Raw genomic sequence first — 12035 nt, 5'->3', positions numbered from 1 at the left:
AATGTCGATTTCACTACGGACGGTCTAGATTCGCCCAGTGCTGGACTCCGGAAAGAACATCACGTTGATGCAACCGTATAAAAGGCGATAATCTATTCACACAATCATGACTATATAATTGCCGCCTCAGTTGACCCACCGCCGGCGCCCTGACCTACTCCGATCTCAATCTATACTGTGTTCTTCTTCCGATCGGTTTCGATTTTTTTCCGACGAGAAGAGATTGGAGAAAGAATCGTCTGCCGTCGGTATTGTTCTCTCATCATTTCTTTCGTTTTGCTTGAAAATTTAGTGGAATAACGCAATAGCACAGTTGCTGTTTGGAACAAATGCGTATGTATGTATGCGAAGAGCTTTGAGTTATTTGTGTTGTTTTGATTCGGTTAATGTAATTTTTATTTCTTCAGTAGTTGTGGTTATGGAATTGTTTCTTAGCTGCTCGAGGTTAGGATGAAACAGCAATGGTGTGAATTCGAGGGTTTGTGGTTTTGACCGCTTCTTTTCTGATGAGCTGTGTATAAGTTTTTTTTCAATGGCGTGCGTTATTGACAGTGTTTCTCGAGGCTTACTTTTCTCGAAGTTTGTTCAATTTTGACTTCGATTTTGGTAATTCAATTGTCGATTCATCGGAGCTCAGCCTCTTGTTCATTGTTTTTTCATGTTTCTATTTCTTCAGATTTCACGGCGGCGGCGTTAAGGCGTTTTTCCGGTGAGACCTGTGGTATGAAAAGTTTGATTTTCTTTCAGGGAAAAAGCTAAAGGGTTAGCTATGTCGGTGAATTTTTATTGATTATTGTCAGTTCTCGCTTTTTGGAATTCCTATTTGGAAAGTGCAATTGGGTGTAAAGTAGAGAAAGAAATTGAGTTAGACTAGTTTTTTCAAAACTAATTCTCAAGATATCTATTGATTGTGAGAAAAAGGTAGTTCCTCGCCATGATTGGTATTTCTAAGTTCATTAGTTAGATAGAGTAGTGATCTGGTGAAAATTGAATACCTTGTATTAATACTAAGTATCGAAAGTTAGAAACCTTGGGCAGGGGTGGGCTGTGGTTAAAGAAGAATATGGGTTCATTCAAAGGGCATGTTTTGCCAGGGACATTGTTTCTTGTGGTAGGAATATGGCATGTTTGGTGCTCGATAATGAGGTATGTATCGGATCCAAAATCTTTTCGTGTGCGGATATGGAATCCAGTTCCTGGTTTTGATGGGAGGCTTAGGTACTTGGAGCTCTATGTGATTGTGGTAGGCGGTTTCATTGATTTATGCATAGAGTTTCTGTATTCAACACATCTCAAGTTTATTGTTAATGGAGAATTGAATCCATCACACATGAACAACTTCGAGCACTCTGGAATGCTGCTTATGTTCTTCCTTTTTGGTCTTATTGCGCTGCTCTCAGAAAAGACACGGTCAGTTTTTCGCGTCGGTTCATTTAAAGAATGCGACATTTTCATTTCGTATTTTAATGTGATTATGGCATTAAAACTCCATTGATGGTGAAGTATTCTGGTTCAAAAAGTGATAATTGTTAGTTTCATTATTCTATATCCTAAGCTGAGTCTACTTCGAATTCTTTATTATCATTTGATTAATCGAAATAAACTTGTTGCAACTTTTGCAGTATCTATTTATTGAAATTTCATGGCTTTGTTTTGTCTCCTTTGTCTGATTAATGTGTTCTTAAACAGTTGAATTAGTCCATGAAAGATTTCAGAAGAATTGCATCACTTGCAATAGGTCCTTTTCTAGTTTATGGAAAAATTGTGTTAATAATATCGTCAATATACCTTATATGTTAGTAAGTTTTCCCCTATTTATTTGAATTGCCACCATGATTAGGATAAGGTATAGATTGTGCTCTAACTTGAACTTCTATTTAGGAAAGAATGACTAAGAAGACTTTAGGCTAACATTTAGGCTTTGAGGGATTCGGATTAATAGTATTTCAAATACTCCTATCAAATTTATTAATTTCAAATCTATTCCCTTCACTATTTCGAATAATGTTTTATATCATCTCATTTCAAATACTTATAGCAATCAAACGATGGATTTTAATTCGCTGTGCTTCTTTTGGGTGAGTAAGGGAGAAATTGATTTGGTTCGGTATTAAAATAATGTTTGATAAAATAAACAAACAATACATAAATATATTTACTAGTCTCTTTCTTTAAAAAAAATTGGTTTTTTAAGGGTAATTTATCGTAGCAAATTGCATTGGTTTACATATAGTCTAATTTAGTCGTAGATCATAATAATCTAAAGCGAACATACTTTATGTTTTGATTTCATTTCAATATCTTGATTTATTTTATATTTCCAAAACTTATAAGGCGGAGATAAGTAACAAATGTGATTTTCCAAAATAAAACCTTGCACTCTATATATCAGTCTCTCATACAATTTTCTTATTAAAAACACTAACAAAGCTGTTGCTCTTTCTCAGCTTCCTTCCCTTACCAGAAGGCGCTCTATGCTGCATCGCCTCGGCAGCATTCACCGCCGAGTATCTCTTATTCGAATTCCACTCAACGACGCACACAGGGCTCGAGGGCTACTACCATTACATCCTCGTCCTCCTCATAGGCCTATGCATATTATCAGCCATAGCCGGAGCTGTGGTGCCGACGAGTTTCCCGATCGATTTGTGCAGCGGGATTGCTATAACTCTTCAGGGGCTTTGGTTCTGGCAAACTGCATTCACTTTGTATGGCGGGATGATGCCCGATGGCTGCCGGCTCCATGAGAATGAAATCGCGTGTAGCTCGAATCAGCATGAAGTTCGGGGCGAACTTCTGGCGAATCTCCAGCTGTTTGGTTTGGTGTTCGGCGTTCTTGGTGCTGTTGCCGGTTTGTATGTTCTTGCGGATGGTAAGTTTGGTCGATTTGATCGTGTGAGTTCGCGCGAGCTGGATGGTTAGCCGAGACGAGGCTCGACTGCCATGACTATGCGCTCTCTCTCTCTCTAGATATATATATATATATGGAAAATTGCAAAAATTATCTCATATATGTATACCTCATTATATTTTTATCTTGTATTTATCTCGTTGAACGTGCCTAAATGACAGAAATAATGACTTTTGCAAATAGAATATATTTTGTCAACGAGATAAATACATGACAAAAGTGATAATGGGGTATACATAGGGAATATTTTTTGCAATTTTTTGGATATATACATATATATATATATATATAGATATAAATATATTGAAGATTGAGAACATAATGTGCTGAGGCGATGAAGTAGAAAGTGAAGAGGTGAAGGTAAAATCTCCATTTTTGCAGTGTTAAGAGAGCTTTATGTAGTTTTCCATAGGTAAGAATCAGAGTCAATACTATGACTACACAAAAAGCTGTTAATGTGTGTATCACTATGGTGATTGGATTTTTGTAATGTCGCACCAAATAATCAAATTTTGATCACTTCATTTTAGTGCACTTTAAGATTTTATTGCTTAAATTTCACATAATTTTTGTTTATAGTATGTAACCATCTGGTGGGGAGAATACACTAATTTGTTACTATACCATTCTTACAGCTTCATTTGAATAGAAATTTTAGAAATTTTAAAAAATATATATAATAAAAAATTAAATGCTTGATGTAAAAAACAGTATCTTAAAATAATGCTAAATTTTTTAAAAGTATTTAATAAATAGAGCCATGATTTTTATAAATAAATATATTATTCTTTTCATCCGAATTAAAAATAATACTCGTATTTTAATATTTGAAAAATAATAACACTAATTACTTTCGTTTTAATATTTGCAGAAAATAAAAATAAATTAATTATTATTTGTTAAAGTAGAAATAATAAAATTATTTACTATAAAGATTTGAACCGGCTAAATATTCTTTTACAAAACATTTAACATATCCTATTAGTTAAATCAAAACCAAAACTCAAACAAAATTTACCAAATAAATACACCCTCATCTACCATACCATAACATCCAATCACCAGATTCTATTCCGGAAAATTCAAATCTAAAATAAATAATATATACTGTAATAAAGATAATAATTAAATATACACTAAAAATAAATTACATTTTTAAAAAGACATAAGAATCACCAAAAGGAAGAGAATAGAAGGTGCACAAATTCAGAAAAAAACATCGTTTAAATACTAGACAACATACAAATCCTAAAAGATTGGCAAACATCTCATCTCAGCAGAAATCAGGCCAAAACAAACACACAGGCATTGCAAGGATTACCTTCAATCCTGAAACACCCGAAACCCCTCGTCCATCGATCGACTCTTACTGCCCAGAATCGATTGTTCGACTCAAAGGCAAACCAGGCAGAGCTTTTTTTTTCTATTCATCCTCGGCGAAAATATTAACTCAAGAAACCTCTCATCATTAAAAGCTCATGTAAAAACAATTAAAGCACAATATAGGTGGAGGAGGATAATGGCAGGAATTCTAATAGCAAAAGGAAACTGTAACCGGGCAGGCACAAAAAAAAATAAAATCGAAAAGCACGAATTTATTCTGTCTACTCTACATATACGGTCAGTTGATCAAATATGGCGTTACCAAGAAAGGTGCTTTGTTTAGTAAGAAGGGATGATCGATTCTATGAGCTCTTGAAGTGGGGCAAGTTCCTTTTTGTCGATCAAGTTGAATTCCTGTACGATCAATGTGAATGAATGTTAGCGGCGTAAGAAGCATATTTTGTAAGTAATGCACAGGGAATGATTAGAGTAATAATTAAATCAATACATGAAAAATAGATTAACAATACATGGTTTAAATCAATGGTAGTATATGTTGTGTGTAATAGTCATGTGCTTTAAGTTTATACGTTACGGATGTGTTTGTTTGGGGGATTTTCCCCAAAAATTACTATTCATCAAATTTTTTTTTCTCCAAAAACATTAAATCAAACACCTATTTTTATTTTTTATAATGTACTAAAAATTAATTTTACCTTCAAAACATCACATCAACACCTATTTATATCGCATCATACAACTATTTAAATTCAAATTTTTTACATTCAAATCCCAACTCAAAATCCAAACCCCCAAACAAACACACCCGTATGTGTAGTCAATTTGTATTTCATGTGTTGTTTATTTGTATTTGAAGTGTTATCAGCACTATGGTGAATAATATTCATTCGGCATACTAATAGCAGCCTAGTGTGTATGTATGTATGTATGTAAAAATGCATCCAGACAATTAGAAAACTTACATGAGTAAACAGTATAAAATGCTTGAAACAGGTGTTGAGATGGGCTTCCGATTGAAGGCTCACGATTTTCTGAAAATGGGAGTGATATATATGTGCATAGACACGGAAGAGACGTTTGAATATGGTTTTCACAACATCCTTGAAATTTGGAGGAAATGGTGCACCTAAAAAGACATAAAATAAAATAAAATAAAACAAATCTTGCTTATATAAGGCGCGGAACATTGTAAACGGAGAATAAGTTAGCATAAGATAAATTTGAGAGAGAGAGTAGAATATATCTATACATACATATATGTATATATGTATGTATGGATAAATTTATTTATTACCTAGCTTTTGCGGAAATATGGACTCGTCGTCTAACTGTGATTCAATCCAGTCCATTAAATATTCAACATATTTAGGAGCTGAGACTTCTATCGGCTTTTTAATCTGCACACCGTCCGCCCATCTGTATTCGTACCTGTAAAATAGTTATGCAAGTCAGATGCATGTATCAAAGATAAGAGAATCCTTGATGATAATGAACAGTTGGTGATATCATCTCATTTGCTTGTTAGTTGTTACATTTATTTATGTTTTAAAAAAATAATTATATACGACACTGCTTCCGAATGATAAAGTCGACATACTTGGGGCCAGCTGACATCATGGGGCATGTCTCAGGTGTGCAGAACTCTGTGAGGGTGCCATAAAGCAGGTTCACTTGGTTGAAGAAATCTACAGCTGGAAATTTAAAAAACGAGCAATTTTGTTGAGTTAGATCCTCCGAGTGATTTTTATAGTAGTGGGTGGTATGCGAATAGTGCAAAGCGAGCAAATGTTAATGTCATATAAACATATGTAAAGAAATAAAATAGTTAAAAAGTTAATATCATATATATAGCAAGGAAACTGTACAGTCGAGGTTTTTCAATGAGAAGAGCATGAGTTGTCTAATAGTTTGTTATGTTGTCAATATTATTCACTACGTCATGCAATAAATGCTGTTTATCATCTTGTGTATCTAATCACGAAGCCTTGCCGAAAACATAAATAAGGAAACTTTTCTTCATCGCGCTGCAAATAAGCACAGAGATATGTGTATATATATATATATATATATAGAGAGAGAGAGAGAGAGAGAGAGATAGATGTACTATTGACAGCAAGCCATTCATTCATATCTTCCCCAGGAGGTAACCTTACGGCCTCTCTCAGGTTTCCACTCCCTAAAGTGGCATCGATATGCTTTTTCAGCTGAGCCCCCTGATGAAGTCATCATGAGCAATTCAACAATGTTAGGAAGTCTTACAAAACAGAAATAAATAAAATTGAAAAGGATAAAGCTACACGTGTGGCTCCGTATATCATTTATGATATTTTGTAAAACCAAAATAGATGACATACAGAGCCACACATGTTTGTCGAACAAATAAATCTACCTTACTCCCTGATGGAGCACTTTTCTTGGGGCGGAAAGTTTTTTGGTTCCTGCACGAGAATACAAACATCACGAAATAAGCAGATAAACTCTAAACAATTCTGGCCAACCTATAGCTTCTACTATACAGAAACGTCTGATTGATTAAGTATAGACTTGTAATCACATTTAGAACAACAAACTAACAGTTCTCTAATATGAACAATTCGTCCTTAGCTTATTAGTGTAATTAAATCTTCAATCTCAAATACTTTTCACATTATTCAACCACGACATTAACCCATGCCTCATATCAAGTCATGCTATGCCCCAACAGTGAGAAAAAGTTGTGTAACAGCTACATCAATGCCAAAAATAATGAAACCAATGCAAGAACTTAAATAACTACATACAGATATTAAGTTTTATTGGTAAAGAATCCATTTCAATCAGGATGTTAATGAAAGATTCATTGAATCACTGCCCTAAGTTCCTAATGTCGTAATCGAATCTTCAATCTCAAATAATTTTCACATTATTCAAGCCACGACGTTAACCTCACCTCGTATCAAGTCATGCTACGCCCCATCAGTGAGAAAAAGTTCCACATCAATGTCAAATTCATAATGAAACCAATGCAAGAACTTAAAGAACTGCATACAGATAGTTAGTTTTATTGGATAATAATCAATTTCAATCAGGATGTTAACGAAAGTTTCAATGAATCACTGCCCTAAGTTGCTAATTCCAGTAACTAAGAATATTTCAATTCCTCTCTTCACTGTTCAAACATATATCAGATAATCCCAAATTCATCCAAACCAAAGGCTTCAATGCTACTCCTCACAGATTTCAGATTTGCACATATATACAACAATCCATGTAGGTATTACACTTTCACCTTTCTTCGTGATCTCCATCGAAACTTGTTTCCTGCTATAGCTTATTTCCCATTGAATCGTACACACATTTCGACATCCCAACCAAAATTCACATAAATAAGACGGCAATAATCAACGAGAATAACAGCGGTGACAGATTAATCCAGAGACTAAAATCAAAACCAGGTATAGGGCAGATCTAAACACCGCAATCACAGAAACAAGGAATCGCGAACAAATCGAAATTGAGTTTTAAAAATTACCTTCCGAGGCCGAAGAGACTCATGGCGCTTTATTAGTAATCAATTCTTCGGGAAGAGGAAGACGATCCTGGTCGGTGAAAAATGCATAAATAAGATGATTCAGATCGTCGGGAACGGCTGCCAATCACTGAATTGGCATCCAACAACGAACAATTCGTCCTCGAATTATCTCCTGGGTGGAACGGAGGATTGAAAATCAGAAAAATTGGGCGATTCCGTTGATGGGGAGCGTACGAAGTTGACGCGATTCCATGACAAATGGCCGACTAACTCTGTATTTGACTTTCTTCGTATTGTATTTGTGCTCTGTTGGTGGGCATGGCTGCCCTGAAATGACATTTATACCCTCCGCCAGAAAGTTATAGCTGGAACAAAATGACAGTGACAGCGTGGGTTTTTTTTTTTTTTCTGTTTATTATCTAATTTAAATATTTTTAAAATATTTTCTATATGGCAAAATTTATGGGATATTTTCTTTATAACCTACAAAAGGAAATAGGAATAAGGAAATACAGATAAGTTCAGTTGATGGAGAGAATATTAAAATTTTATTTATACAATATTTTTGTAATTTTAGTATTATTTTTAAAATTATTATAATAAATTTTATTTTATTTTACAGAATTCACATTAAAAATACTATTTTTTTTTATTTTTAAAATAATTTCAAACTTTTAATTCCCAAAAAGTTGGGAAGAGCCTAAATTAAATATTTCTTTGAGGAGTGTGTTTGTTTTGTGTTTTTTATTCGAAGAATATTTTTTATTTAATTTATTAGATAATATAAAAATAGGTATAAATAATATATATTATTTTTTTTAAAAAATGTATTGAAAAATTTTGAATAAAAGAACAAAAATACTATTTTTTTTAAAGCTGTATGACTACATAATATATCGATATATATTATTATATTTGTAGTATATATATATATCCTTTTTTTAAGAAATAAATAATTTTTTTTAGATAAGTCGAGTCGAATCAAACTTATGTTAGAAATTTTTTGAATTTGACGAGTTTAGTGGTCTGGCAAGCACATTATAGATAGGATCCGAATACATATTAAGGTCTGGATAAGTCTTGAGTCCAATAATATACATATAGTAGAGTTTCAGATCCATTTATACCCTACACATTGTCATCCTTAATTTCGATTTAATTTTTAAGTTTTCTTTTTATATAATGTTTTGTTAAAAAATTATATGTATTTCTATTCAATGTATAAAATAATTTTGATTTATGACCATAAAGCCTCGTTACCTTAAATACCACTGGCACTGGGAGAGTAATTAAATTTTTTTAAAAAATATAGGCCATTAGTGTGCTGACATATAACATAGCATTGACAACACACAATGTAAAGACTATAGTAAAATCAATATATTGTCACACAATACATAATAATAGAGAAAAATAACGCACGATCTAGAGACACAAGAAAAATGCAATCTTTTTTTAACTAGAGTTATTGTGCTATGTTAAATAAAAGCAAGTGCTATCTCATTGTTTTATATGTGCGGATTAGGTCAGCAACATTACCGTTCTATTATAAAAATATAAAAAAATAATAAAAAAATAAAAAAATAAAAAAAAATCACATCGAATATTTATTTCCTAAATATCATATAAAATAATCTTAACTATTCCACAAAATTTCCAAGACATCTAAAGACCATATCTAAACAACCCTAAAATTTCCAGAAAACATTGCATGAAAGAATCACCAAAAACTCATGATAAAAAATTACCTGAAAAGAAGTTTCTCAGTGAAGTCCAAATTTCAATAGAAACTTGTTGTGATTACACTCCAACATTTCACTCAGACCACATCGAATGCTCTTCTGTCCCAACAATTTCTGCCTCAACTCCAACCTCTTCTTCAGCCCATGTCTGAAGAACTCCGGATACTCGACAACCTCGTCGATTCGTCTCCCCATCACCTCCTCCAAGAACTTGACTCTCGGTTTCAACGAATTCCCCACGCTCTTGATCAAAACCGGAGGAAAACCCGAAACTATTTCCGCAATCTGTCCCGAATCCAATCCGCAAGATCTTAGGTACATAACGTTAGGTCTTAGGGACTTGTCCGCGTCCCGGCAAAGAACTTCCGGAAAATTCATGGCTACCTTCTGGAGTTGCGGCTCGGTTAGGCCTAGAGATTTGAGAAATTGGGAAGTCGGGTAGAGGCGTTTGTCGACATTATAGCCCATAATGAAGGGATGCTTGACCAGGACTTTTCCGATCACCCCGTCTTTGGACAGGCCGAGGCTGGCGAGAAAATCGACTGTCCGGGAAAGTTTGAACTCGATGCTGTAGCTCACGATTCTGGGGTTCAGTAGAATCATCTTTCCTAGGAGTTTTTCGGGGGCTCCGAGGGATTCGAAAAAGGCGAGTAGCGGGCAAAGCTTCTCTTCCAATCTATGCAGGAGAATGTGCGGGAATTTGGTTATGGCGGAAGCTACCTCGTTTGGTTTCGTTCCTAAGGATCCGAGGCACTGAACCATGGGAATAAGTTTGCCTTGCAAGTCGAGGGTGAGGATTTTGGGACACTTTCCGATGATGTAAGGGAGCTTACGCTCGTGGATGCCGATGCTTTTCAGGTAATCCCAAGTTTCAGAGGCTTTCTCGCGGTGCAAGCTCTCAAGGTGCTTGCACTTTTGAGACATTTCTTGAATGTTTCTGTCATTGAAACCTCTGTCTTTGAAGAACCACATGATGCTACTACTCCCCTGGATGCTCGTCGTTTCCATGCCTCCTGAAAGATTGTGGTGAGAATTTTAAAATTGGCATTAGTAATGAGACTAATCGAACGCTGAAAAATTACATACTGCAAATCAATACGTAGAATGAGCCCTAGGGACAAGCGACTCGAGCATTAGTTTTCTTGCTACCTTACATTCGAAGGACATACATATACACATCTACTACTTTCAGAGCATGTCCAATTGAATGCAAGATACCATTTTAGTCCAATTGTCGAAATTTGGTGCGAAAAAAGTTGGAATTGTGAAAAAATGGTGTAATCATACTCTACAAAGACAAAATTAGTGTAATTTTGGTAACTAATGCTGGAAATTATTTCATAAACAAATTAATGAATGGGAAGTTCTATGGCAGCAGAGTATCTTATACAGATAAAATAAACAAGATGTACTCTTAGTGCGCAAAAATTGGTTATGGAATTCTGGTGAAGAAAATTTTGCAGTGAAAGGGATGTCAAAATAGTGCGTCGTGAATTTGTGAGTGTCAATCCACTTTTCTAGGGTTTTGCATTTCGGCATCTCTAACAATGAATTTCAAATTAATTCACCTAAACCCTAGACTGATATCGGAAACGCAGAGAATGAAAATTGGAAACGAAACAAACACGATAGATGAAAATTAAGATATGTTCTCGCCAAATCCAGCGCCTCTCACGAACTGTAGGCGGATTAAAAGCAATTTCCATCAGATTATCAAAACGAACTGTGGAAAATAGCGTGATTTCTTCGGTTAATTTAGAAAACATTATCCGATTGGATTACGCCACTTCGCACTGCCACATTACCCTAAGATTTTCAAAGCTTGACAACAGTTCCGTGAAATACAGTTGGGAAGAAGAAAATAGAGAGGAAATGGCTGACCTGTAGTGGAGGAAGGAGGCCGGCGATTGTGGATGGCGGACGGCGGAGATGAGTTGCCGGCAGGATCAGACCCAGAGCTGAGTGCTGTTCTTCGTCACTCTTGAATTGACGTAAGATTTAAGAGATAAGAAATAAACTAGCAACAATGAAAATACAAAATATAAAAATAAAAATTAGGGTAAATAATGCTATTATTAAAATATACTTATCAAAATTTTCGTGTAAACTAAAATTAATTAATTTTGATAGTTGAAATTTTGACTGAACACGGTCATTTTAAGCAGCAAAAATGCAGGACTAAATTTTACATAGTCACGGTCGGGTTAAAAAAAATTGTTATTTTTTTTTAGAGCAAAGACAACGGTCGGGTTAAAAAAAAAATTCTAATAATACTCTTGAATCTCAAATCTTTAGCAATGACTCACTCAAAAATAAAAATGAAAAATACAAAGTAGTCTAGAAATTATTATTTTTTTCATCAAGTCGAAATGAAGGTCATTGTATCCAGCCAGATATATACAAGTTTGAATCCCTCAAAAAAAATACAGACAATCGTCACTGCTATATTCAATTTATAATTTGTCCAAAATTAATCTATTTAGTTTTTTAAATAAGTGTAGTCTCCACTAATATTTTTAAAAATAGT

The 12035-nt window shown here is 34.3% G+C and overlaps 3 protein-coding genes across 3 annotated transcripts; 1 reads left to right on the top strand and 2 right to left on the bottom strand.

Annotated features, from left to right (window-relative positions):
• The first annotated feature begins 91 nt into the window (after window positions 1–91).
• On the top strand, window positions 92–3435 carry LOC127250105 (uncharacterized). The gene is made up of 3 exons (XM_051273261.1): window positions 92–248; window positions 677–1410; window positions 2448–3435. Exons 2-3 carry the CDS (start codon window positions 1064–1066, stop codon window positions 2920–2922), a joined length of 822 nt encoding a protein of 273 aa, XP_051129218.1. The 5' UTR covers window positions 92–248; window positions 677–1063; the 3' UTR covers window positions 2923–3435.
• A 557-nt stretch (window positions 3436–3992) lies between these two features.
• LOC127250106 (MOB kinase activator-like 1A) lies at window positions 3993–7914 on the bottom strand. The gene is made up of 7 exons (XM_051273263.1): window positions 7767–7914; window positions 6645–6693; window positions 6360–6468; window positions 5853–5946; window positions 5550–5683; window positions 5218–5381; window positions 3993–4648 (listed from the first exon to the last, which is right to left on the bottom strand). Exons 1-7 carry the CDS (start codon window positions 7787–7789, stop codon window positions 4574–4576), a joined length of 648 nt encoding a protein of 215 aa, XP_051129220.1. The 5' UTR covers window positions 7790–7914; the 3' UTR covers window positions 3993–4573.
• Window positions 7766–11998, bottom strand: LOC127250104 (transcription termination factor MTERF6, chloroplastic/mitochondrial). The gene is made up of 3 exons (XM_051273260.1): window positions 11390–11998; window positions 9515–10521; window positions 7766–8131 (listed from the first exon to the last, which is right to left on the bottom strand). The coding sequence occupies exon 2, from the start codon at window positions 10514–10516 to the stop codon at window positions 9530–9532; it is 987 nt and encodes a 328-aa protein (XP_051129217.1). The 5' UTR covers window positions 10517–10521; window positions 11390–11998; the 3' UTR covers window positions 7766–8131; window positions 9515–9529.
• Between the last annotated feature and the right edge of the window lie 37 nt (window positions 11999–12035).

This window comes from Andrographis paniculata, unplaced genomic scaffold (assembly GCF_009805555.1).
Source record: "Andrographis paniculata isolate CXL003 unplaced genomic scaffold, ASM980555v1 Contig37END, whole genome shotgun sequence".
In the NCBI taxonomy this organism is placed as follows: Eukaryota; Viridiplantae; Streptophyta; class Magnoliopsida; order Lamiales; family Acanthaceae; genus Andrographis; species Andrographis paniculata.
The sequence above is the reverse complement of the archived record's forward strand: the minus strand, read 5'-3'. Positions and strand labels throughout refer to the sequence as shown.

Excerpts from the sequence above, each read along its gene's own strand:
- LOC127250105 (XM_051273261.1), top strand. The coding sequence starts at position 1,064 with ATGGGTTCATTCAAAGGGCATGTTTTGCCAGGGACATTGTTTCTTGTG. Across the intron at positions 1,411-2,447 it reads CTGCTCTCAGAAAAGACACG|CTTCCTTCCCTTACCAGAAG; the intron begins GTCAGTTTTTCG and ends GCTCTTTCTCAG.
- LOC127250106 (XM_051273263.1), bottom strand. The coding sequence starts at position 7,789 with ATGAGTCTCTTCGGCCTCGGAAG. Across the intron at positions 6,694-7,766 it reads AGTCTCTTCGGCCTCGGAAG|GAACCAAAAAACTTTCCGCC; the intron begins GTAATTTTTAAA and ends ATTCTCGTGCAG. Across the intron at positions 6,469-6,644 it reads GTGCTCCATCAGGGAGTAAG|GGGGCTCAGCTGAAAAAGCA; the intron begins GTAGATTTATTT and ends TGACTTCATCAG.
- LOC127250104 (XM_051273260.1), bottom strand. The coding sequence starts at position 10,516 with ATGGAAACGACGAGCATCCAGGGGAGTAGTAGCATCATGTGGTTCTTC.